The sequence below is a fragment of the Nasonia vitripennis genome, chromosome 3, assembly GCF_009193385.2.
Source record: "Nasonia vitripennis strain AsymCx chromosome 3, Nvit_psr_1.1, whole genome shotgun sequence".
Taxonomy (NCBI): Eukaryota; Metazoa; Arthropoda; class Insecta; order Hymenoptera; family Pteromalidae; genus Nasonia; species Nasonia vitripennis.
Window position 1 is genome coordinate 15,279,266 of NC_045759.1, and position 25,491 is coordinate 15,304,756.

A 25,491-nucleotide genomic window follows, 5' to 3' on the forward strand; every position below is an offset into this window, starting at 1 on the left:
ATTGCCGCCTGAATACACAACGAGGCCTGCCGATGCATCCAAGTGAAACAACGCCGTATAAATTTGAATATAATCTCTCTCTCTCGAGAGAAACGTTGCACAAGACGCCGCTCGCGATGCACAGGTTTTTTCAGAACCAATTAAGGAGTTATAAGATGATCGATCGAAGCAAGGCAATTTTTTTCTGACACTCGACTTTCCCACAAACGGCTCGACGCCTCCTGCGCTATAAGAGAGTTCAGCGCTTGAATGGAAAACAAATACAGAGCGCGACTTCAGGGCGTGATTGCGGCGGGAACGGAGCACGAGGTTGCGCCACGGAACGCGCGAGAGTAATCAAAGGTTAGCAGATGAAAGTGAATCGAGTTATTGGAAAGGAGAGAGAACGAGAGAGAATGTGTACTTTATAAAGGGAGCAGATGTTCCTTGGTTCTTGCTCGGCTTCTTTAGAGCCCGTTTTTCGTTATATTGATTGAGAAAAGCACGTGCAAAACACATTCCACCTTTGCATCATCATCTGTACCTTTGTATTACACGTGAGTACGGCTTAATTGGTTGCATGTATATAGGGGAAAAACGATTTTCGTGTGTGTTCACCTCGTATGTTTTTATTGAAGCCTGTAGAACGATCTAATTTAACTGCCTTGCATCTGTAGTGCTTTACGGGTAGATTCGTTAAATTCAAGAATAGCAGCAATATAATACAATGAAAATTGGAAATGAATATTGCATAGAAAACGACTAGATTCATATTTAGCAGTCATGTAAACATACCGACGTCATGCATGACGATAATACGTGAAAAAACTGACCTGAGCATAGACCCTTTAGCATGCGATCGTATTTCGGTGTATACGTAACGACTCGAGGGATAGAAAAAGACGCTTTGAAAGTCAACTTCGATAAAGATAAATTTATAGAGGCCACCCGCGACTTTTTTTGTGCGCGACCAATCGCTAGCTCGAATCTTCCAAGTGAACGCGAAGCTCTTCCCTCGACGACGACGTAAAAATTCCAAGGTCGTTGCATAGCGCACACACGTATACTGCGCACAGTCCAATTTAAAACGTCCAAAGGATTCTGACTTCCAAGTAGGGATTCGTGAATTGAAGATTACTTATCTTTCTCGTTTTTGAAATTTTAGACAACTAAAACGAGTATACAGTTATTATATTTATAGAAAGATTTATTCTTGTTGTAAGTAATGTTGAAAATAACAGTTTTTATATTGCATTAAAAATATTCTTTCTACGATACATTTCAAATGTTAACTTTTTGATTTTGATTTAAGCATTTTGATTTCCAGTTTCATTATCACAGATACGAAACTCTTTTCTTGGTTCAAAATAATTTAATAAGTTTAGCACGAAAAATCAATCGTTACACGATATAATATCACGATTATTGAAAAAAAAACTTTTTAAAAAGGTATCATCATTGAAAAAAAAAAGAATCATAGACGAGCGAAGATCCTCTCACCCATGGCGACGATCGTCATCATTATCAAAACGATTGTCTTCGTCGAAATCCCCTTCACCGGCGACGATTAGTACGACTGCACCTCCTCGCGACTGGTTCAGCTCTTGCTGAAGGTGTAGGAGAAACCGTCGGGTGTCCTGTTGAAATCGAGCTTACCGGGCGGATAGAAGCGTCGTGGAGCCGGTGTCGTTATCTCGTTATAGTGATTGTAACGCGATGGTGGTAGCGGTGCCGCAGGAGTTGGTCGCACTAAGGGCCGGTACTGAGGGACTGGTGGGATCGGTGGTCCAACTGGTTGTTCGTATTTGGATTCGTAACGCAGCGAATCAGCTGGATACTCTACGTACGGCGAGTGGTACTGCACCTGCAAATTTTTCATAGGGTTGACTCGAGGGCAGGGATGGGAGGGAGAATCTATTTTACACTTGATGAAATTTCGCATGGAAATTAAAATATTAAATTTGTATAACGTTGCAAAGAAGTGTCGGCAAACTATGCAACTAAGCTCAATTTAAAAATAAACAAATATAAGAAAAATGCATAATGGTTAATCCATCAATCTACACCAAAGCGATAAAAAATCACTCACCAATTCAGGCTGCGGGGGTGGCGGCCGGTTATACCTCGGTGCTGGTACCCTCGCCGGTGGTTCACGGTAACGCGGTGCTTGGGTTGGTCGAGGTTGTGGCTCGTACGAAGGTTCCTGGGTCTCGTATTGCGGCTCGTAAGGCCGACGCACCAATTGGTAGCGCGGCGGACGAGACGGCTGAGCCGGGGGTTGGTAGTCCGGAGGGTTGTACTGGGGCAGGGGCACGTACTCGGGCTGAGGAGGCGTGGGTGGCGGCTGCGACGGTATGTGATCGCCGCTTGCCTGTAATTTATACGCGAGTTGCGAGATTCGAAAACGAAATTTAGTGCGTGCAGGAAGAGAGACTTTCTGTGGGTTGACGCGGCGCTATTGTTTCGGGAAGATAAGAGACGCTGGCGTTCGCTGTTTCCTGAATTACGAATGATTTTCTCGGAGCGCGAAGTATTTTATAGCTTCTGTCGCGGATATACGGATACGAGATCGTTTGAATTTTTTTTCTATGCGTGAGACAAAGGGATGAATGGTTTGTTCTATTTCAGCTTTGCAGTTGTATCGTGCATACCTTAATCGTGTATCAAGTTTCTAAGAGTTATCGATAGTTTTGAACTTTCGCATGACACGTGAGTTGCATAATACCGTTCGTAACTCTAATTGAGATATATGAATCTATCCGTATCTTGAAGCAGCGTTCGTTCAAATAGCTTCGAGGAATAAAGATAAATCTAGCGCCGTCTAATGCAACATCGTGCTTTAAAGACGATCATTTTGCCTAAAGATTTGGCGCCTAAAAAGATAAGTATATTCACGTTACGTAATTGCATTAAACGGCGTTGAATTCCCAAAGGTATTCTTCACGTCGCTTCGATTTAGCTTGAGAAAATTTAGCAAAGCAAGATAATATCTGTATTTGGAGAGCTCGAAGGGTATTAGTTAAAAAATTACACTTTCTTAATACAAAAACATTGAGCAAGAACGCTATCTATCGAAAAAATGATTAGTCTCTGAATAAAATATCAATAAATTGCAGCAATCCCTTTTCTACACAAAAGAATGATCGTAGTATTGCATTGATACCAGCATAGCAGGTACCATACAGTCAAGCCTTCGCATCACCGTAAAAGGTCATTGATCGCAGATACGTAATTACAGCGCATCTAAATTATAGTCATCTTTCAAAATGTATACAGTGCAAATTGATATTTGAAAAAAAATCCGTATCCCATAGACTATTGTCGAACAAAATAGCTCTCATACCTGAAAACCATTGACGCCTGCAGTGTAGGTGACAGTGCGCCTTTGTCCCGTGGGATCAACGTAGGAGTATGAGCCGCGGCGATTGCCATACTCGTCGCTCTCTTCCTTGAATTCAACGCCGTCCTCCTGCGAGTACGAGGCGCCGAAGGTCCCATCGCCCGACAGGTAACGCGAGTCCTTCAGAATCGCCGCATTTTGCGAGTCTCGCAGGTACTCTCTTTGGCACCTTGCCAGCGCTATCGCGCAGGACAAGATTATCTGCAATTTTATGGAAAAGAATTCTTGGTGAGTAAGAGCATGAGTATATTTATTCAGGCGATGTAATTAGGAGACAACCGATGGGCGAGGATGTTGCTTAAATGGAAGGGGACAGTAGGTTGTTGCGATTTACAAATTGAGTAATGATTATAAGCTGCCGAAATATTGCTATGAGCAGATGATTGGAATTCTTTCATAGTTATTATCGAACATCCCACAATGCGTCGTTAAAATCAATAGAGTGGAAAAGACCTATTGTCAAAGAGAAAGCTTTGGGACGGTTAATATTGTACTAACGAATGTAAGCTTTTGAATCAGTAGTGTCGCGTGGACGAACCGTTATGAAGTAGTGTCGAGAAGTTGTTGAGCTTGCTTGATGTTAGGTTTGAGTTAAAAAAATTATTATAAAAAAATGTTTCATTCAAAAATTTGTCCGTGCTTGCAAATAACACAATGAAGTTCCCACTACATCCGCATTCACCCGAAACCGGTTTGCGTACACTTGAAATGCATATAAAAACGTAGGAGTAAAAAAGTGTTTAATAAAGACGTATAAATGTCATTAAATAAATACGATTAGGAATATTTGTGTGTGAATTCTTCTTAAAATTAGACAGTATACAAAACAATTTGATTATCCTTTCTCAATTATGTTACTCCAAAATCATACGTTATAAATTTGATTAAAAAAACTATAAAAATATTATACTACACCACTCTTCAATAAGAACTTCCTAAATTAAAATACTAAATAACCATTTCAATTTGAATATTATAAAATTTTCGTCACTGAAACTCAAAATATTAAGTTAAAAAAATTACAAAAAAGCTACGTCAAAGTTTAGTCACTGTCATCCTCCACATTCCAACAAGCAATTAAACAAATAGTCAAAAACCCATGGTATCACACAGCACACCGTAAAGGACCAAAACGTAAAATCAGCAATCACTTACAAGCCGAGCACTCATCGCACGAGTGGATGAAACGAACAGTGCGCTGCCGCGGGCCCGAGAGGGGCGTTTTATACGAGATTGCGAAGGTTCGAGCCCACCTCTGCTTCTGCTCTGTCGCTGCTGTTCTTATACTTCGAGCAAAGACCATAGGCTGCTGATGCATATAGCCGGGCTTTATTGCTGCATCGTTGAGAGCGCAACAACGCTTTGCCATTCATATACACACAGACATAATATAGTACCACGCCCTGGTGGCAGGCGTGAGGCCCATAAATACATCACACCGCGTGCATAACCATACGTCGAACGAGATAGACCACTTTTCCTTAATTCGAATTGCGGGAATACTAATGCAATTAGTGCTGCAGCTTATGTGTAAGATAGTCTCTGTTTATGACCATATGTGCAAATCGAGAAAAAACAGGACATTTTTGGGGGTCTGAGTGAACGAAATTGAAATTTGGGGGCACACCTGCCAGATCAACTTTTTTGGGTTCTTTAGGCCACCCAGAACCCGAAAAACCTTGGGTTCCCACGATTACGAAATATTTATTTTTTGCCAGGCACTTTAAATTCTCTTATGGGAATTTATCATGGGAAAAATAAACGAAAATTAGCCATGGTTCAACTTCGCCCTCTCAGTGTCTGAAGGCGTAATCCAAAAATGTATATTACTAGGATTGAAGTACTAGAAGAGAGCTTCAATTTGAGGGCGGGTGAGTTTAAAAATAATTGCCTAGGGAAAAAGTTGTCTAGGCTTGAAAATAGCGAAAAATCATGAAGACTTACGAAAATCAGTAATTATTCCCATTTTTAAAATTCTTATAACTTTTGATCCGAGCTGTCAATTTTAACCATCCGGCCCTCAAATGAAAGCTCTTTCCTTCTAATTTTTCTTTCAAAAATCAGATTGAACATTTTACCGGTTTCATTATGTATATATGTATATATATATATATATATATATATATATATATATATATATATATATATATATATATATATATATATATATATATATATATATATATATATATGACAACGAAAAAGATAAAAAAACTGTTATAATTGATGGGCATATATAACTGTTCAAACAACTAGAAGGTTCATCTAAATTTTTAAAACAAAAGTAGAAGTAATTGGCTTTAATTTGAGCCCCGGATGGGTGAAATTGACAGCTCGGATCAAAAGTTATAAGAATTTTAAAAATGGGAATAATTACTGATTTTCGTAAGTTTTCATGATTTTTTGCTATTTTCAAGCCTAGACAACATTTTCCCCAGTCAATTATTTTTAACTCACCAGCCCTTAAATTAAAGCTGTCGTTTAATACTTCTATCCTAGTAATACACATTTTTTAATTTCGCCTTCAGACACTAAGTGGGTAAAGTTGAACCATGGCTAATTTTCGTTTATTTTTCCCATGTTAAATTCCCATAAGAGAATTTAATGTACCCGGCAAAAAAATAAGTATTTCGTAATCGCGGGAACCCAAGGTTTTTCGGGTTCTGGGTGGCCTAAAGAACCCAAAATAGTTGGTCTGGGAGGTGTGCCCTCAAATTTCAATTTCGTTCACTCAGACCCCCAAAAGTGTCCGTTTTTTTCTGGATTTGCACATATATGCCCATGAGAAATACGGATGCTGAAGGATAATGCGCGGGTTCGCGGCGTGATCGTTATTTATTTCCTCTCTGTGTACTTTTGGCGAGAGGGACCATTGTGTGCCGGGCTCAGGAATCGAGGGAGTGCCTCCTTTGCATGGGGTCGTGTTTCGTTAATTGCAAAGGATTTGCAATTTTTATAAGCAAATTTTGCAGGATAATTGATAAGGTTCAGATGGGAGAAAGCCGCGGAGTTACTATATTAAAAATTCTTGAAATTATTCATAAATAAAGTTTCACTATAATCTTATAAATTCATTTGCGATGTAAGAAATAAATAACTCTTGTTGATGAGGAATGTTTGGAATTTCGTCGACAAACAGCTAGGAAGAAAATTAATTTTGGCAGGACGATCACCTGCGATTTACCTTTCGTTACAAAGGTATGCCGTGAATTTATTCAAGGGCGATCAATAATAAAAGTCCTTTTTTATTTCAAACGGAGAAAATAATAAAACTTAAATTATTCACTTACACCAACGGTTCATCGAAAAACGAAACTGATACCAGCACTGCATATCAAAAAATTAAATTAAAACAAATATTTTGGGCTGTTATACAAAGTAACGTCCAATGAGAATAACATACGAGAACAAAAACATGCTGTTCACCTTTAAAGAGAGTCCCTTTCTCTCGCGAACGCGAGTCTTTTTCCACTTCCTCGTACGTATACGTGTGCCTTCTCTCTCTCTCTCTCTCTCTCTCTCTCTCTCTCTCTCTCTCTCTCTCTCTCTCTCAACGTTGACACTCTCCGCGGCGGCGCTCGGTTTTTCCTTTGGCTGTGAGTACGGATCGCGCGGCTCCTCAAAGGGAATTTCTTATGCATGAGATGCAAACTTTGTGAATGGGAAAATGGCTTCGCGATTTTCGTCCAGATGTCCTATGAGAAACGAATCCTCGCTATTTGCTCGATGCGAGTCCCTTTTTGCAATTGCCTGTGAGAGCGACTCCGAATTTTAATGATGTCGCAATTGATTGTCTTATTGTTTGGGCTTTCCTAAGCTCGTTTTTTGTATGCTAATTTTGGAGCACGCTTCGACTGATACAAGTACCAAGATATTTTGCTCTCGATGTTGATGTTAAACTTTTTTGTACATTAATTTTGTGTTATTTATATTATACTGTAGGGCCATATTTTCAGCCATAGAAATATTATGTTTTTCAATTCATAATCAAAGGAGCTGTTAAAATTTTATGTCAAAAAAATTTGCTAATCATGCTAAAAAGGCATATTTTTTAATACAAACAATGTATTTTTCATTTACGTAATAATATTTGTAAGGCGAGGCGCTTTTGAAACTTGTTGTATGCAGGCCATCTGTCGGAATATATTGAAAGAGTATACTGTTCACGTAAGTACATCGTTCGACACTACAGTTATCGACTGAGTGCAAGAAAAGGCTTGACGTTTTCAGGAATTCCCAAAAGAGGGCGCGTACGATTTTTTAAAGAAAAGTAATGAGATTTAAATATTCTGTTCTGTAGCAACGCTTTCTACATTTGAACAATGATGCATAAGCAAGCAGGGCCATCTTGAACCTGAATTATAAATGTTGAAGAGTGATTTTAGTTATTATTTACTTTACAGAGAGTGAAACTTATAGTTTATTGTTTTCTAAAATGCAATATAATCATACACTTTTTTCGTCAAATTTTACTTTTGTAGGATTCGAGTTGTTGTGATGCGAGTGAAAATATCACAGGTGTCTCATTACAACAGAAGATATAAAATAAAAATTTGTAATAAATAAGTTAACGAAATTTCGATATTATATAAACATTTAAATTGATTTTCTGCTATTTATTTTCCAGCATAAAGTATAGGTGCGATTGCCACGTATAAAAGTAGAGCGATCGATATTTTGCAACATCGTTTATCAAGCGTCCTGCACTTCCCAAAACATTTTTTTTTATTTCTGTAGAATTTTGTAACACAGAGAGCACGACTCGAGATAATTTATCTGTTGAAGTCTAAAAAATAAGAAGAACGAGTAATTGCCCTCGTAGCTTTATTACGTTTTCATGGGATCATTCGTTCGTATCCCCGTATTTTCACTGCGGCGGCGGCCCCTCTAATATGACCATTTTTTACCGACCATACAGGAGCGCCAGAAATATTTATTATTGATCGGCAAATAAATTGCACCTTATTTTAAGCTATATAATATGCATATTTAATATACAGAAGAATATAAAATTTTGCCTAATTTTTTAATCGCTTGCGCAGTTGATTGAAAAATTCTTAGCCATATTCTCTAAAGTAATCAATGTAATCAACTTGGAATTCTTGTATACGAATTAAGAATTTCACTTTATAACGTTATTTTTTTTTTTAATCTACTCGCCTCCTGTGAAGGACACAGGTAATGTTATAAGTGTCCACATTTTTTAAAAATTATCGATTCCATCATAAAAAAGATCATTATTAAATTTTACAAAATTGCTGCGCCCAACAGTTTTAATGCTTTAAGAAAACGTTTCTCACTATGACTCGAGGCAAAAATTTCAGAATTTGCGACTAACTCGCTAAGTGCGAAAATATAAATGGCTATTATCACAGCTTCAGAAACGGAAACACTGATGTGTAATGGGACTAAACAAAAAATACTTGTAAATAAGCCGATTTACCTGGAAATATAAGTAGTGTACACCAACGTTGTTCACGTACTTGTGCCAATTACTTAACATCGAGCAACGTTGCTTTTTAAAACCACGTATATACGAATCTTTTTTACGTAAAGCTAGAAATTCAGAATTTTAGAAGAACCATAAATTAATAACTTACGTAACTCGTCAATCTACTACTATTTTGCAATGTGTTCATTTCGATAGCCAATTCTTAGAATACAGTTGTAACTGAATCATTTTAATAATTAAACTCACGAATAATGGTGCTTAGTAGAATTTCTTTTTGAATGCGGTATAATCGACAGCTGATATTATAAACGCGCTTTAAAATCCAATTGTATATAGGGAATGCAGTAAAAAAGAAGAATGCATACTCAAGTTTTATAGCGCAGCCTGCAGCTACACAGAAAAACGATTTGACAATAATTTGCTGTATTCGCAGGTACAATATAGTCGCATGACTTTTCATTGTCCTTGGATCTCTTGATTACCTTCACTTGTAGTTCTAGCAAAGATGAACAAGCTACGCAGTATTTGTTTCTGGATGTCGAAAGATATCCGAAGAAGATAAAGAAAACTTCTTTTACGTAAATTTTAAATTCCTGTACATATAAGAGAGAAAACGTTATTTATGGGAGTGTATAAAACCTGATTATACTTTTATGCATCGCACACTGTAGACACGTATACATCTTACGTTAGCCTATCATTTTTTCGCGATACTACATTCTATGTATAGAGGAGCAAGGTTAGTAAAAACAATTACAATCAGCAGTTTATTTTACAGCGCACGCAAAAAGAAAGTATTATAAATCAAGTCAAAGTATATTGTTCCGGGAAAATATAGAGCAATTTTCAAAAGCAATAAAGATTTCAACGCAATGCCGATGGAAAATTTTTCATAGCCTCCCGTTTCGATTCTTTCTTTACTGAATGTCATCATAAATTTCGTTCGGGGCTATATTTCGCCAGATAATCAATGCCGCTAAAAGTAAAAGCCCTATTAAACCGTAACATGTCAATTATTCCCCCTAGAAAAACAACAGTTGTATCGTATGCTTATACACGTTATACACGGGCGAAACAGATCGAATGCGCGCGTTTCGTCAATGATTTGCAAAAAATTAATTACCCCTTAATGCCGTGACTGAATAACTAAAATCTCAGCTCAATTCAACGAACCGACAGCTGTGCAGATTTCTGGCGCATAGAGTAGAATACGGCCGTTTCGGAGTTAATCGACAACGAAGAAAACCCTGCCCAATCTACGCCCGGAGCTTCTCACGCGAGGCTGTGCGCGGAGGGAACGATTTTTCGAGCAAAAAAAGCGCCGATACCGTCGTTTCGACTTGATCCCTCAATCACGATACTCTGCGGTCTCTTGCGCACTGATTTTTCGACGGCCCGTTCTGCGCCGGGGAGTAAGATAATCTAGTTCGCCGATGAAATTGACTATAATTGGTCTAAAATCGAGGCGGCTCGGCTTGAGAAAACGATTTGACATTTGAGGTCGGGCCAAAGTTTTCGTGTAATAACGCCAAGTCTGTCGAAACCGGCAAATTCAGTTGAAGCCGCCGCATCGGCGAGTGTAAATAGCGGATGGTTTTATGGAAGCCGATGAATACTTTATGCGAGTCGTAATCTTCGGCAAACGATTACTCGCCGTTGCACAATTTATGTTTTTGATACATCCCCGTGTATCCGAAGTTACATCTTTAGTGCGTTTTTACGAAACGGTTTCATCTGTTACTACCCGGTTACCAAACGCATAAACATCGGGCTATACGCGTAAGCAGAAGTACCCGGGTAAATGTGAAAATAGTTGTTAATGCCTCTTCGTAACTAAAAAGTATAATCATTACATCGTGTGCAACGTCGGTGAAAGGAAGAATAAAAAAGTGGATAAATGCCTCGCCAATATTTGCATCTGTCGCGTATAGTACAACGAGTAGTTTAAACGGCATTACGCTCTGAAAATTAAGAATCGGCTAAGTAGATGCATAAAAAAAACAATCACAGCTGCGAAGAAACTATTTTAACAACAAAGAACCTTGCTCCTAGCGAACATTCTTGACTGTCGCGCATTGTGGGCTATTTTCGCGCCTGGCTCTGCTCGAGAAAAAAACCACTCATTCTCATTCCAAAACACCTCGCGGTAACAAGTGGAAAAACCGTGAACCCCTTCCCCCTCAAGCTCTCTCTTGCGGATCATTCAAGAAAATCGTCGATCTTTCTCGCGCGCAGCGAGCGGCTATTTTTTCCGCCCCTCATCTAACCCATACCACCTTTCCAGCTTCCTATCCAGCATTTTCTAAAAGCCAGTGCATATAGCGCGGTTACGCCACGCTCTCTCGCTCGCGCTATCCCTCCCCGGACAATACCCTGGAGGCTTCGCGAGCAGCTCGGTGCAGCGGAGTAGAGACGCGCTGCCGCGGGCTGGCGCTCGTTATACCGCGGGCGAATGACTTTAAAAAGCGGCTACCGGGAGAGCGAGGCCCCAATTACACGGCACCAGCCGCTGCCTATATAGAAAAGTCCGCAGCGGCCCGACGGACAGATATCTTCAAACTTGACTCGCGCCAACACATCAACCCGGGACAGAGACCCTTGTTGCGCGGAGAGAAGCTACTGGAGAGAGAGAGATAAGCGTTGCTTCTGTGCGAAGGAAACGGACTAACGCGCGTGCGATCGGAAGAAAGTGCGAAGCTTCGTTCTTGTTGCCGCCCGAGTTTTTACGACGTCATGAAGTCGACAGTGAGTGTGATCGATTATGGCATTCGACTGCTTTATTATAATCGCGCTTTTTTTCGCTTTTGACGCGTTTTTAAATTTACTCTATTGTTTAGTGCTGCGTTCTAGACTGTAGCCGGAACAGGTTCGTTGTCGATAATTTCATGTAGTGAGTTATTGTATAGGGGAAGCCGCGACGTCATTGTAGATTTGTACAAAAAAAGCTTGTTTCCGGGTAGTAAGCAATTTTCTATAGAAATGCTTGTCTATTACTGATTCACTTGTCTTTTTTGTATATTTTTTGTGACAGTTGATTATTTTATCAACTGTTGATTTGTAAACGTAAAAAGCTTCTCGATTTCAACTTATAGCTGCGGCAGCTTTTTTCTTTGTTTCTGAACTATGCGTTATCCTGCAATGCCTGTTTTCTTATCTTAAAAGATTCGATGCACACGGAATCATTTAAATTTATTAGGCTCTCTTTGAAATCCTAATTGCGCATACGTTACCTATTACGCACCACTAAGAAGCAATAACAATTGATTTATCACTTCTATTTTAAGTAACGAAGTCTATGCTTTATTAGAGCTGGATAAAATTGCACAATTACACTGCATAACTTTTAGCAATAAATGAAACTATATATATATATATATAATTTTAATCGTTCATATATAAAAGGGTGAAAAATGCGTTTTATAGTTATTTCATGCATACAGTACATGAAGCGTAATTATTTCACGTGATCATACTACCCATATCAGGAATAATTTATTGAAATCTTTATAGTAAACCTTACAACATTAAATGCTTCTCGGCACCTCAATGATATTTCATGCAAGAAATTGAGGTTTGGCAAAGCTGAAGTAGAAAGTATTAAAAATATCATTTTGAAAATTATAGTGAAAGTTTGCACGCGCTCTTATATCTTAAATGCGTTCTTTTGATCGAAAAATCAACCACTTCTTCGTGTACATACAATGTGATGTATAATTAAGCTTCCAGCTGTTTTATTGCATGCTTTTGAAACGGAAAAGCCATTTCAAACGCATTGTTGCACGCTGTATTTATAATTATCTTTATTATAACACAATGTGTATAAACGTAGTACTTGAAAAATCGCATAGCAGCGCAAAACTTTCTTCCTGCGAATAAATTATACTTTCTTAGAAAAAAAGTTATAATCAGAGAATACAATCACGAGTTATTTTCTTAAAATAATTTTTCTAAGAAAATAAATAAACATCTCTGTTTTCAGATCCTGTTTGTTCTCCTGTTCTCCGCGACGTACGCGCAGCAGGAAGAGACTGCCGCAGCGCAGGAACGGCCCGCTCGAGCGCCGCAAGGACACATTCAGTACAGCGATCCCGATGGTAACGTCCAAGAAAGTTCATTACCACTCGCTTTACCGATAAACCTTATCTTGCGGCATCGAAAGTACATAATACCCGCACGAGCCTGATTCACTAATTACGCGAAAATGCCCTTCCCGCACCCATGCGAAATTCCACTTGATTAATGGCGAGCATTATTTAATTAAGAGCAATTAAAGCGATGTATCGGTAACTTTCGATCGATCACGCGGCTGTACTTTCAAAACGCGCACTTTCTATTTTATCCGACCGATCTATCTTCCTATTCATTTTGCAACATAGTAATCCGACATAATGCGCTCATTTGCACTCACTTCCGCGCCTGATGTTATCATCGTCGTTCGATCTTAATGCGAAAAATCGCTCTTTCCGGAACGATGATTATTGTCGAAGGTCTGAAAGTCAGCTGGAAGCTCTACGCGCCGTACACCCAATGGAAGTCCCACCTGGAGAACCCTCAGCGCAATCAGAGAGCCGAGAGCGGAACTCAACCTGCCGCCGCTCTGGGACCTCATCAACAATCTCAACAATCGGAGTTCGTCAAGCCAGCTCCTCTGGCTGCTTCTGATCCGGCTCCCATTGCCGAGGAGAAGCCTGTGCAACCTGTGCAGCCTGTACAGCCTGTGCACCAGGTTCAGGTGAGATTGGATTGTTTTGGATATTCCGCGGAAAGTAGCGAATTGAGGAAATGATTCGTTTTGCTTCGAGGATAATTTATGCTCCGTCGAAAGGCGTAACGGTTATTCGTAAATAAACAATGATGATTTAGAGAAATTATGAGATTCCAAATAAAGTTTTTATACGATCGTAAAAGTGAGTTATAGCTCATTAGCTTTATTGGAACTTCTCACATAATCAAACCCGTTGAACAAGTTGATAAGTATACGCTTGACAGCTAGTCACCGCCGCGGTGCAGCTTTGCACGTCCGACGACCGAGTGCTAACGCGCAAGGCCTCAATCATTTTCATTTTTAGTCTATACTCGATCATTTCTAGCCAATTCTCAAAAATCGAGTGTATTTATTGAATTAAAATTTTCATCCCAGGTTCAATACAAACCCTACTCGATGGTGCCAACGCACATCAAGCAGCTGATCCTGGAGATGTACGAGCCTCAGATCCCGTACGTCGACCCCGCGGTCTACATCTACCGCGCCCACCACCAGCAGCAACAGGAGGAAGAGCAGCAAGAGCAAGCCCAGGAGAAATCCCAGGCCGAGCCTCAGGAAGAGACAGCCCAGACCAGTTCCCAGCCCCAGCTCGGCAGCTACAGCAGCCAGTACGAGCAGGCCCCCAAGTACCCGACCAAGTACCCCATCAACAAGTCCAAGGTCGGCTACGTTCAGTACAAGGAAGAGCAGCCAACCGCGGCCGCTTCGGCTGCTCCCCAGTACGGCGCCGTACCCGAGAGACGCGAGGCTGTCGCCGAGGAGCAACCCCAAGAGCAGCAGTACGACTACCCACAGCAGCAGAGACGCGAAGCCGACGACGGTATGCCCAAGGAGATCCACCAGCTGCTCAACCTCCAGGCCATGACACCCTACCACGTGATCGCCAACAGGATCTTCTACAAGCCCAAGAACATCTTCGTGCCCAAGCCCCTGTCCGAGGAGGTCAAGGGCCCGTACAAGTACCGCAGCAAGATCTACTTCGTGAAGAACGACCAGGAGACTGAGGAGAAGGAAGTCAAGGAGCGAACCGAGCGCGAGGAGCCCGTCGATCGCGAGGAGCGAGAGGATCGAGTCGAGCGAGAGGAGCCCAAGGAGGAAGTTAGCGAGGAGTAAGCTCTCTCGACTCTATCGTATAAATGACACGTCGATTTTTCTCTGTCTCTCAATCGATGAGATTAAGGTGGTCGAGATTGACGAGTAGGTTTTCCGCGAGATACCAACGAAAATCTACGGCTCAATCTCTATCTTCGATCGCGACTATGTATAACAATATGCTTCGAGCGACACACGATCTTTCTGTTATCCCCCCTACTACGGTGCCAAAAGATTTTGTACGATTTTCTTTTAATCTTAGTTTTTATACACCTTTTATTCTCTGCTGTACCGGCAAATTATCGAGAGGATCGAGCCTTCTTCTCTCTCATACACAGACCGTGCAGTAAGAAATTACTGCAGTGCAGTGTATATCTACCCAATAGCGTCTTTTTTTACGGTCTCGTGCCTCTAAGTGGTGTACACGATTCGGAGTTTTGTCAACGTCTGGGACGATAAAAATAGTCATTGGGCAAGATCTCCAGGATCATTTATCGGTACAGCTCGGTATATCAATAAAAAGAAAATTCCCTTCGACAGTGAAAACATCTCTCCGGCTCTCTTCTCTGTAAATGATCGAGCATAAAGCGAACGACATAAGCACCAGAAGCGTGTACAGACGTATAAAAGTGAAATTTTGTAATAAACGACGATACACACCGCATACGTTTACGCTACTGTCTGCCGTTTTTAGCAAAATCAACCAGCAATGTAACGCACGAGTCATTCTCTGTAATAAAACAAAAAAAAAAAAATACTTCAAATACAAAGGAAAATAAAAGTGTGCGAGGATTAATGAACGATTTCACCTTCTTACACACATCCATATATAAACGACGCATCGGTACACGTATACACAGGCATTTCTCCGGATCAGGAAGGAAGGAAGGATCAACGATCCATTTTCCTGGTGGCCTTCACGCTCCGCGGCGTGTGTATACGTGCGCGAGTTACGCCGTACTTTCGATTTTACTTACTCTCGGCGAGCGCACTACTGCTCGTCGTTTTTAGAAGCGCGCGCTCGCGAGATGTAAAGCGCAACGCCCGATGGCCGATCGGGGGCATTCCGGAAATTCGTTAAAATCTCACGAGCGTTCGAGTGCGCCGAGATGAATTGGAGTCGCTGACCGAGAAATGTCTGTTATGCAGGGTATAAGTTACATCGAACGCGAGTATGGGGGGACTTACGTGCAATCCTTTTTGATGGACGCGATCGACGCGCGTATAATTCTTTTTTTCATGGGTTGACAAGGTATAGAGTTTGTGTGCGTAGTGGCGCTGGATTGAATTATAAAGAACGAGTGACGTTACGAACGAGGTATCGCTGAGTTTTAATCATACGCGAACGTTATTCCGACTCGAAAAGCATACTCAGTGGTTTTATTAGTAAGTATTAAAGCGCACGGTCGATGTTTATTAAAATTATACGGCTCTCCGTATGTTTGAATATTATGGAGAAGTAAATAGCTATAAATTAATTTCTTTTATATATTATTACGCTTATAGCATTCATCGATGCGATTTTCGAAAAAGCCAGAGCACGCGAACGCACTCACTTTGATACACACCGAGGGATATTTATTTACAATCTCGGCATCTCAAATTTCTTGAAACGAATTACTTATACCACGGTGCAGATCTGCTCTCACTAATCTTATCTTTCTCACACGCGTTAGAAAGCCGAGGCAAATCGCGAACTCTTTGAAGACTTCGGAAACTAAATGTCTTTTATTTAACGAATTAGCATATGCGCGGTATGTAACGTAATTCGATGGCGGTTCGAGAGGCATTTCAAAAAAATATATATTTAATTTATATTGGATAGCCAGCGAGTACATAATGATGTTGCTTTTATCAGAATAAAAATATAAACATTTGCTCCGGGAAAGTGCGTAAAAACTTTCTAGCCGCGCTTGAGAACCTGATTGGCATTCGCCAAAATGATTGGAAAAAAAAAATAATAATCGTGCGCAGTGCGCGGTTTGAATAAACACATAAATTAGGCCCACGCCCTAGGAGGAACGTTTATTTGTTTTTGAGATTACGGTGTACGCATATTAGAAACGTTATAGATGGCTGCATTTAATGCGAGTAAAAATATTCAGGCATGTTAACGAAAGTCAATTCGTGAATGGATATTGTGCATATTCTCGATGCTTATAATTGTTTATAAAATTTCAAATCACACAAAACACGATGAAATTTCGAAAATCATTGAAAATTCCATCGCAGTCGTACAGCCGCATGCAGCAGAGCGACAGTCCAAGATTTCGCGAGCACACGGTATGTACACGGCACTCGCCGGTATAAGTGTAGCCGTAGCCGTCGCAGGAGAGGTGGCTATACCACCGCTCGCCGCTCTCGAGAGCAGACAACACATCCCCTCGCTCTATAGGAGAGCCAGCTTGCCTATAAAGTTGTTCCGTGCGACGCGCGCCCGCTTCAGAATCGCTCCACCCTCGACGACACTCGGTGCAGTGCCCGTCGTCGACACTCACTCTCTCGCTCTCACTCACTCTCTCATCATGGCGAAACTCCAGGTAAAGTACTCGGCCGTTTATACACCCTAATTATCATCGCTTTGTCGCCGTTTCTTTTTCTCCGAAGGTGCGGCCGCTTTTTTTCTCTACTTCGCCGGAATATTGTAACGATTCGCTGCCGGCGCTATGGGCTTTTTAAACACCGGGAAAGTGCATAGTGTGGAAAAAAAGAGAATCGAGGCGCCAGAGGCTCTAAAACGCGCGCCATGGACCGCAAAACGGCTGCTCGCTCATAGAGCGAATGATGTACTTAGCATAATTTTTTGAGAAAAATCGCGAATCGGTGCGGGCGCAAGTATAAGCGCGCGCCGGGTATAGTCTAATGAAATTTCAGTGCTGCCGGAGATTGCTTTTCCGCAATTAAGGAGCCGTTAGATTATTCATGAAGCTAAATCGCGCGATATATACCGTGTGCAGTTCGAGTTAAACCTGCTACGTTTATTGGTGCTTTTGGAGAACGAGAAAGTTCGGAATTCTTTGGGTAATTTATGAGCTGCGATTTTTAGCTGCGAGATTAGTCTTGGGAAATTAAGCCAAAGTTTAATTTAAATTTAAACGCGTTCGAAATTGAGCTTTGATTAAATCGCGATCGGCTGTAGTTTTAATCTATAAATTCTCGATTTTACAAACCGAACTGCATCGAACCTTAAAAGAACCACAGCCCAACGCAACGTCCAACTGTCCACCTCGGTAAGAGCGGCCTAACCCGTGTAATTACGCAAAAGTTGAAATTGCGCAAGCATCGAAGAGAAAAAATACCTTTTCCCTATACGTGCGCGTGAGACACTTGGCAAAAACTCCGTAATAATACTCTCCGTATACTCGGCTCGTTAAGCTTGATGGGTAATCTCGTGGCTTCGCGGCGTGGCGGCTAATGCGGAAGCGGGAAAAAATTCGCGGCAAAGTCGGCTAAAAATTTTACGAGTCATTCGCCGCTGAACAAACGTGTACTTACTTTCTCGGCAGCGGTAGTTCGCTGCTCTCACGCGACTCCAGCGGTGCATCTCGGGAGTGCGCTATCGGGCGGGATGTGTATACACGCGGCGCGTCACGCGATACACGGCTGTGCGCAACCTGTAAACCGCGAGTGGAAGGCTGATCGTGAGTATAAAAGTGAAGCGGAAAAAGGAGCCGAGCGTCTTATGCTGTTTCTTTTTTTTTATCGCGGCCGGCTGCAGACTTGACGGATTAGTGGTGCAGTTTGATGGGTATTGGCAGTACCGATGGTTTTATCCGCTTTTTTGATCGATATTGAAAAGTTAGTTTCTCAATATATTGATCTACGTACACATTGCATTGTATTATACCTTCGACGTATGCGCACAGTATATCTTTGGAGCTATAAAGTTAAGTGAATTAAAAATTTTGGCAATAACTTGTGCATAACGTTACATAAGTTTATTACCATTGCAAATATCCTTTTAATAGGTGGATAATGCGTAGTCTCTAAAAATAGCATGAGCGCAGATTTATTAACCCATGATGACAGGTCGTGTGTGCTTTACGAGGCCCGAAATTTATTGTTTTCCAATTACGCTCATTATTCATTAAGGAAGAAGCCGAAATCCAAGCTATACTGAAATTTTGTATGTAGTAAGCGGTGACTGATTACTTTGGCTTTTTGTGCATCGAACTATTAAGCGTTCAGATTCGGAATTCGTATTTTACTTCGTAAATTTTTTTATTCAATTAAAAATCAAAATGAATTTCGCACGCACGCAACGCTTGAAACAGACTGTACACCCATCGCCGTGTGGCACGTGATTTACTCTATCCTCATCCCAGCTCCATATGCAGCCCGCTCGCGACTAGCCGACTTTCTATTTCTTCTCTCCTCTCGGCTCCTCCATATCCTATCCCGCATTTAGAGAGGCGCGACTATGCGGCACTCGATATTTATGCCGATGCACGCGGATAATGAAAGTCCGTGCTCCGTGTCGAAACCTGCGCACCTTCGCCGCGAAAACAATGATAAATTGTACCTTCGCGCGCTAACTTCGTCTTGCCTACAGTATTAATGCGCGAATGTGTCGAGCACGTGCGTCTGTTTGAATGTAATGACGGTCTGTTTTCTCAAGTACGACGACGATGATCGTCGGCTGCTGCTAAATAAATGTTATAGGACGCTTTGCGTGCGGAGATGTTAGTATAAATATCGGGATAACTTTCACTGTGCGCGCGGCTGTACCTTGTAAAATAGTAAAAGTTATTAAAGTTTTATACGCTTTTTTATGGCTGCAGGCTTTTTGTAAATGATTTTTTTCGCGACGCAAGAAAGTGAAAATATTATATGCGCCGGGATAAATGGAATAATAAAGACTCGACTTTGCACTTGTATTTTATTTTAACTATCTACTCCGCCATAGTCGTATTTTACTGGCGTCAACTAAATTTATTGCACGTGAACCTTTTGGTTTTTATTGATATTAAATTCTTTAATTTGAAAAATCGGATGTTTTTATCTTACTTATAAAACTTATCTCATAGAATTCTTAACAAAATTTTCTCAAACAATATACTATTATTTAAACCCTATATACAATACTCTAATACAACAAACATTCTCTTACAGATAATTATTTTGTCCCTGCTGCCGTTCTGCTTCGGCCAGTTCTCCATCCAAGGGCCAAGCGATGGAAACAGACGGGCCCAGGGCCTGAAGTACAGCGCGGACAAGGGAGTCGAGTACACGGATCAAGCCGGTAATTGCCCCTCTCAATTTCTGCCATTGCGCGAGCGCGTTGCGCCGTGCCAAAGCGATTGATTATATTTTCCCGCGCTCCGCTGTTTCTCCCACTTTCTATCGCATACTACACACATGTCGCGAGTCAAAAGTGGAAAGAATAATTCACACCGCTGTCCAATTAGAATATTTACGGCGGGGCTTGTAACTAGCGAGAATTTCGAAATTCCTCGTCGCGGCCCGGTATATAGTTTACGAGTTTTCAGCGCGCGTTCTATATAATGCGATGTCGATCGTTTTTTTTCAATAAATACAGGCAGAGTTGAAAATGGCAATAGTTTTTTAAATTCAATGCGTGTACGCGTTTAGTGCGTCGCAAAACCTGCACGAATAGATCAAGTCGACTGGAAAAGTTGAACGGCGCTTGTGAAATCCCTTGTAGAGGAAATGAATAACTTTTCACGATTTGACGCTGGTCGCATGCCTGGTTGCACAGAATTTCTCGAAAAACATTTTTTTTTAGTTTTATCATTTCTATTTTTGGATTTTGCATATTGCACGAAAAAAGTTTTTGTAAATCGTACCGCATAGTAACTGTTTTTCGTACGATACATACGTATATAATAATTAATTAAACAAATCGAAAAGTAAAATACAAATGTCTAGAAAATGGTAACTTGGGCAGTTATGGCATGAGCGGCTCAATGTGTAAGCACAAGAAAAGGCAGTTTTGACAAAGGTGTCATGCGACTTCATAATATGTGCATTATGAGCGCAGATAAGTGATGAGGGAAACAGAAACGCGTCTATGCGCTACCTGTCTTTGCTAGTCAGGGACTAGAGAAACAGAAGGTTAAAGTGTTGTAAGAGCCAGTCTACAACTGCTTTGTTTTAATAAGACGTTCTAAAGAGCCAATAATAATTGTAATGTTAAAGATGTCCTCAAAATACCCAAAAAACTTATTGTTTTGAAATAATACAATATCCATATAATTCTAGCTTCTTTGGGAAACAGTGGATTCTCGATTCAAGGAGCTAGTGATGGAAACAGTGATTTTGTGATCCAAGGCGCTACCGACGGAAACTCTGATTTCCGAATCCAAGGGGCTACAGATGGAAATTCTGAATTTCAAATTCACGGACCGACCGACGGAGGTAGCCAAGCTTATGTTCATAATTATGAACAGCAACAGCAACAGGAACCTCAGCAACCGGTTCACCAGAGCCGAGCAATAGAATACAAAGATGCAAATGGTCAGTATCAAAATTTATATTTAGCGTTTTAAAATAACGAAATTTTGTACTTTATGCATTAAGAGTAGTTAAAGTTATTGCGAAAAGCAAACGAGTTTGAATTTTGTCTTATTCATGAGTCAAATTTTTCAAAATGCAAAATACTTTCAAACAACAACTTCTAGTCACATTTCTAGATATAGATATAGACTTATTTCTAATATACAGTGTGAATGTCTTTTTGCCTTGCATTTTGTAAAATATACTTGACCCATAACCACAAATTCTTATAACTATACATTAGTATCTGGCATCTACAGATACAGAAAACGTATTTGCGGTTTGAGGGTACGGTTCATACTCCGTATTTCCTGATCGGTAAAATTTGAACCGCGTGAAATTTAATTCGACTCATTTTTACATCTTTATTTGCAAGACAAACAAAATATCATAAACTTTAAACAAATTTTTAAATTTATATTTTCAAATTTACCATATCCTCCTAGTAAATTACTTGACCTAAACGACTCTAGAGAAATTCACATAATTTTGTGATAACTTAAAAATTACAAAAATCAACCTTCAACTCTCCAGGTCACCGCGTAAACTGGCGCTCGTACAACCGCGCCGCCGCGAAGCCTCAGCAACAGGAACAGCAGCAATACGAGGAACCAGCCCCTCGACCGGTCCATCGTCGTCCCTCGCACAGAAGAACGCAAGCTCAGGCAGCCGCTCAACAGCCACAAGCTGCACCGCAGCAGCAGCAACGATTGCAGTACGGGTCTCCGGTCGCCAACATCAATTACAACCCCATTGACAAGGCACCGCCGTCGATTCAAGAAATACTTCAGTTCCAGGCGCAAATACCATATGTCAACATCATACCCGAGCACCTTAGGTAGGCAGCGTATACACGCGCATATTTCGCATCGAGGCTTCATTGTATTCTCCTTTGTGCTGCGGATAATCTGCACGGGATCGATTTCGCTCGATATTGTTCAGCGTAATCTTGAGCATGGGAAGCCATCCGGGAGGGCAACGAATTATTTCTGGCTATGCGTGATTGGGAATCGTACGTGTTTGCCTTTACCGAAATTATACTATTGCAGTCGTAGTGGCATCGTTGATTGCAGATGTGAGAACGCGGTGATTATAGCCTTGAAAGTTACGACTTGTAGTAGGAATAAATTTCATCCGTCGAAGCTGTACAATTGCATGACAACTGTAACTATATAGACGAGTGTGGAGAAATAAAGTTTTTCCTTACGCACGTGAATTATAGTCCGGCGCGCGAAGTGACGACTGGTTTGAATAAGCTAATGATATCATCATCGACGACTTACTCGAAGCGTTAACGCGTTTCTCATTGTACGAACTCTAAAATGCCAAACTAATCAAAGCGCTTCATAATAATTTTTCAGACACGACGCCCTGGAGGCGGCCCAAGCCCAAGCCCAAAAATTCGCCGAGGAGTACCCCAAGCAGGTTCTAGCCCAGCATCCACCCCAGCTGGTGATCGAGGAGGCTCCTCGCAGTCAGTACAGGTCCAAGCCTCGTCAACACCATCAACATCAGCAGCAGCAGCAGCAGCGCGAGCAGGCCCGCGAGCGCAGACAGGCCACGTCGTACGACGCCTACTACCAGGAACGTCTGCAGGCCTTCGCCAGACAGCAGCAGCAACAACAGCAGCAGGCTTACGCCCGCCCTGAGGGTCAGCAACGTCGTGAGGCTCCCCATCCAGGTCAATACCAGCAACAGCTGCACGAGCAGGCCCAGGCTTACCTCCAACAGGAGCAGCAGCAGGACCAGCAGCAGTACGTACCAGCCCCAAAAGCCTACAGGAGGGTCCAGCAACCACCGGCGGAACCAGCTCCCCAGTACTCGGGCAACGTGCCTTCACAGATCCAGGAGATCCTGAGGTTCCAGGCGCAGATCCCCTACGACGTCATCGCCAACCAGATCATCTACCGACCTGACAAACCCTACATCCCCCAGCCGGTCCAGCCACAAGAACACTCCCAGGCACCTCAACCGGTTGCTACCCAGTACAAGCCTCAGGCCGCCGAGTACCAGCAGCCCCAGTACGAACAGGGAGCTGGTGCCGCCTACGCTCAGAAGGCCCATCAGCAACAGCTGCAGGAGCAACAACAGGGTCAGCTGAGCTATGCTCAGTCGCGTGCTCTGGGCTACTACGGTCAGCAGCAGCAGCAGCAGCAGCAGGAAGCGGATCCCCGCGAGCGACAGTATTGAGCTCGATCGATCTAACGAGATTTGATGATTTTCTTATTAGATTGATAGATTGTTAAACGTATTTTTTTTCACTCTTAAAGCCGCTCGTTGAGATGTAGAGTGTTTTCGCTGGGAAATTCTTCTTTTGAAAAAACTACAAGCTCGTAAATTTCAAACATTCTCTTTACAACGCGTCCAACGTCCCGCATTCGCCGCCGGGATCAGCTGCGGCGAAGGAAAATCCACGCGGAGTGAAAGTTTTCCGCGCTTTATCATGAAAACTTGAAAAGGAATGATATAATTAATCGAACTAATTGAGCCCGTAGATAGTATCGTTTCTCTTTTCGTCCCGCGCCGGTAACACTCTATATCCCATATCGATTTCCATTGAGAAAGTTGTTGCACTTCGCTAGAGCGCCGTAACTCTGTGTATAACGGAATATAAACATCGAGAGTTACAGTCGTCGTCGCGCGCGAGTCTGCCTTCTGTCGCGCGTGTTTATACTTAGCGATTTTGATGTTTTAACGAAACTAGATCCTGCGAGACTTTTGCTTGTTTTTTGCGTTCGTTCGAAACCAAGAGGATTAATGAGATTTTTACACTAGATCGGCGGTCAACCGGAAACGGAGAAATTATTTAGAAGGAAAATCGAACGACAAACCGGTCGGAGTTTTGTCAACAGCGTGCTTTTAGAAATCGAAGCTTTTTCACGCGAGCAAATAACCGGTCTGGATTATTTTCGCTTTTGATTTTTTGCCTCGACGATCATTTTAATCGAAATTTATACAAGTTATTCTGTAAAATCGCAGAGAATTAGAGTATTACAAGGTCACAGTGATATAAGTTTAAAGCGTGTAAATGACGTAATGTGTGATGTACGAGTCTCTGAATTTATCTATATATACGCCTACCTATAACGTATCGATTGTATACCGAGGACATAGACACAGAGCATTATTATTAATTTAAGCGAATTCTACACAGTAAGTGCGTGTGTATAACAGATGTGTTCTTTTTTGTACGATCGACAATATGGAATAAATTCTATTTTCTAAAACTGTATACACGCAACACGCTATTTATTCCTCATCTTCATCCGCAGCTTAACCCTTTCTACGCCCGAATAAAACTTTTCCGTATAATTCGATGCCTAAAATTATGACATCGCACCTGCGCGAAATGCAACTTCGCTATTGCATCATCATTGGGTCACACATTCCAGGCTAAATAACAACACTGTATCTCCGGACTTTATTGCCCGGCGAATTAGTTGGCCAGTCCAGCAGTGTGATGTATTTTTACGTCAGGCAATTCCTCTTTTTTCTGCCCGACTCACCGAATTTAACAACAGCCGCCGCAACAATGAGAAATTGGGTCGTTTATAATTTCCCGCGAAAAGTTTCCCAAAGAAAATTGCTCGCGTTTCGCTACTTGGCTATCTATAAGCATAGAACTTTTTCTCTCGAGCAACGCGGAAGGAGTCTTCCTTTCCATTCTTCTCGTAAAAGCGATCGGGACTGCCGCGCTCGACTCTGTGTGTTACGTGATCGTCGATACACATAGTGGGTAATACGTGTATGTATAATACGAGTATTCTCGAGAGTCGAGGCTGATGCATTTATACAGCTCACACGGACTCACCAGATGTCGCGTACAGCTTATAAATCGCTCGCACAATGCGCGAACGAAAAGGTTAGCAACCTTTCAACGGCCTAATTACGCGTACCACTCGAGCCTTTGCTCTGTATCGCGGACGAGTGTATACGAGGAGGGTTTGTTTTCTTTTGGTTGTATAGAGAGGCATTAATTACTTTGCTGTTTCGCCGACGATGCATATGTGGATGCGTATATAGGTATAGTCGGATTGGAGGTGATGTAGGATTGCGAAAAATGCTCTGAGATGTTGATTAATTTTGACGTTATTATATGCGGCATTGTTTCTGTATGGAGATTCAGTGCTGGTAAGTATGCGGGCATAATGAGACATTCAAATCTAATGGTGCATTATAACATTTTTAACGCTATTTTTCAAATTAATGGCTATCACAGCTGTAACTATTGCATCACGTGTACAGAATATTCCAAATCGGGAATACTCGAAATTTATTGCAGTACGA

At 41.5% G+C, this 25,491-nt stretch overlaps 3 protein-coding genes across 3 annotated transcripts; 2 read left to right on the forward strand and 1 right to left on the reverse strand.

The window, feature by feature from the left end:
- Positions 1 to 1,173: 1,173 nt before the first annotated feature.
- LOC100123303 (cuticular protein RR-1 family member 38) lies at positions 1,174 to 9,018 on the reverse strand. The gene is made up of 4 exons (XM_031927617.2): positions 8,980 to 9,018; positions 3,323 to 3,580; positions 2,069 to 2,350; positions 1,174 to 1,843 (listed from the first exon to the last, which is right to left on the reverse strand). Exons 1-4 carry the CDS (start codon positions 9,016 to 9,018, stop codon positions 1,577 to 1,579), a joined length of 846 nt encoding a protein of 281 aa, XP_031783477.1. The 3' UTR covers positions 1,174 to 1,576.
- Positions 9,019 to 11,272: 2,254 nt separating this feature from the next.
- On the forward strand, positions 11,273 to 15,429 carry LOC100123295 (putative mediator of RNA polymerase II transcription subunit 12). Its single transcript, XM_001606870.4, has 4 exons — positions 11,273 to 11,576; positions 12,811 to 12,925; positions 13,319 to 13,563; positions 13,972 to 15,429. The coding sequence occupies exons 1-4, from the start codon at positions 11,565 to 11,567 to the stop codon at positions 14,707 to 14,709; spliced, it is 1,110 nt and encodes a 369-aa protein (XP_001606920.1). The 5' UTR covers positions 11,273 to 11,564; the 3' UTR covers positions 14,710 to 15,429.
- A 1,711-nt stretch (positions 15,430 to 17,140) lies between these two features.
- LOC103317948 (putative mediator of RNA polymerase II transcription subunit 26) lies at positions 17,141 to 24,434 on the forward strand. The gene is made up of 5 exons (XM_008218472.1): positions 17,141 to 17,228; positions 19,801 to 19,930; positions 20,911 to 21,165; positions 21,739 to 22,042; positions 22,566 to 24,434. Exons 1-5 carry the CDS (start codon positions 17,214 to 17,216, stop codon positions 23,392 to 23,394), a joined length of 1,533 nt encoding a protein of 510 aa, XP_008216694.1. The 5' UTR covers positions 17,141 to 17,213; the 3' UTR covers positions 23,395 to 24,434.
- The last annotated feature ends 1,057 nt before the right edge of the window (positions 24,435 to 25,491 follow it).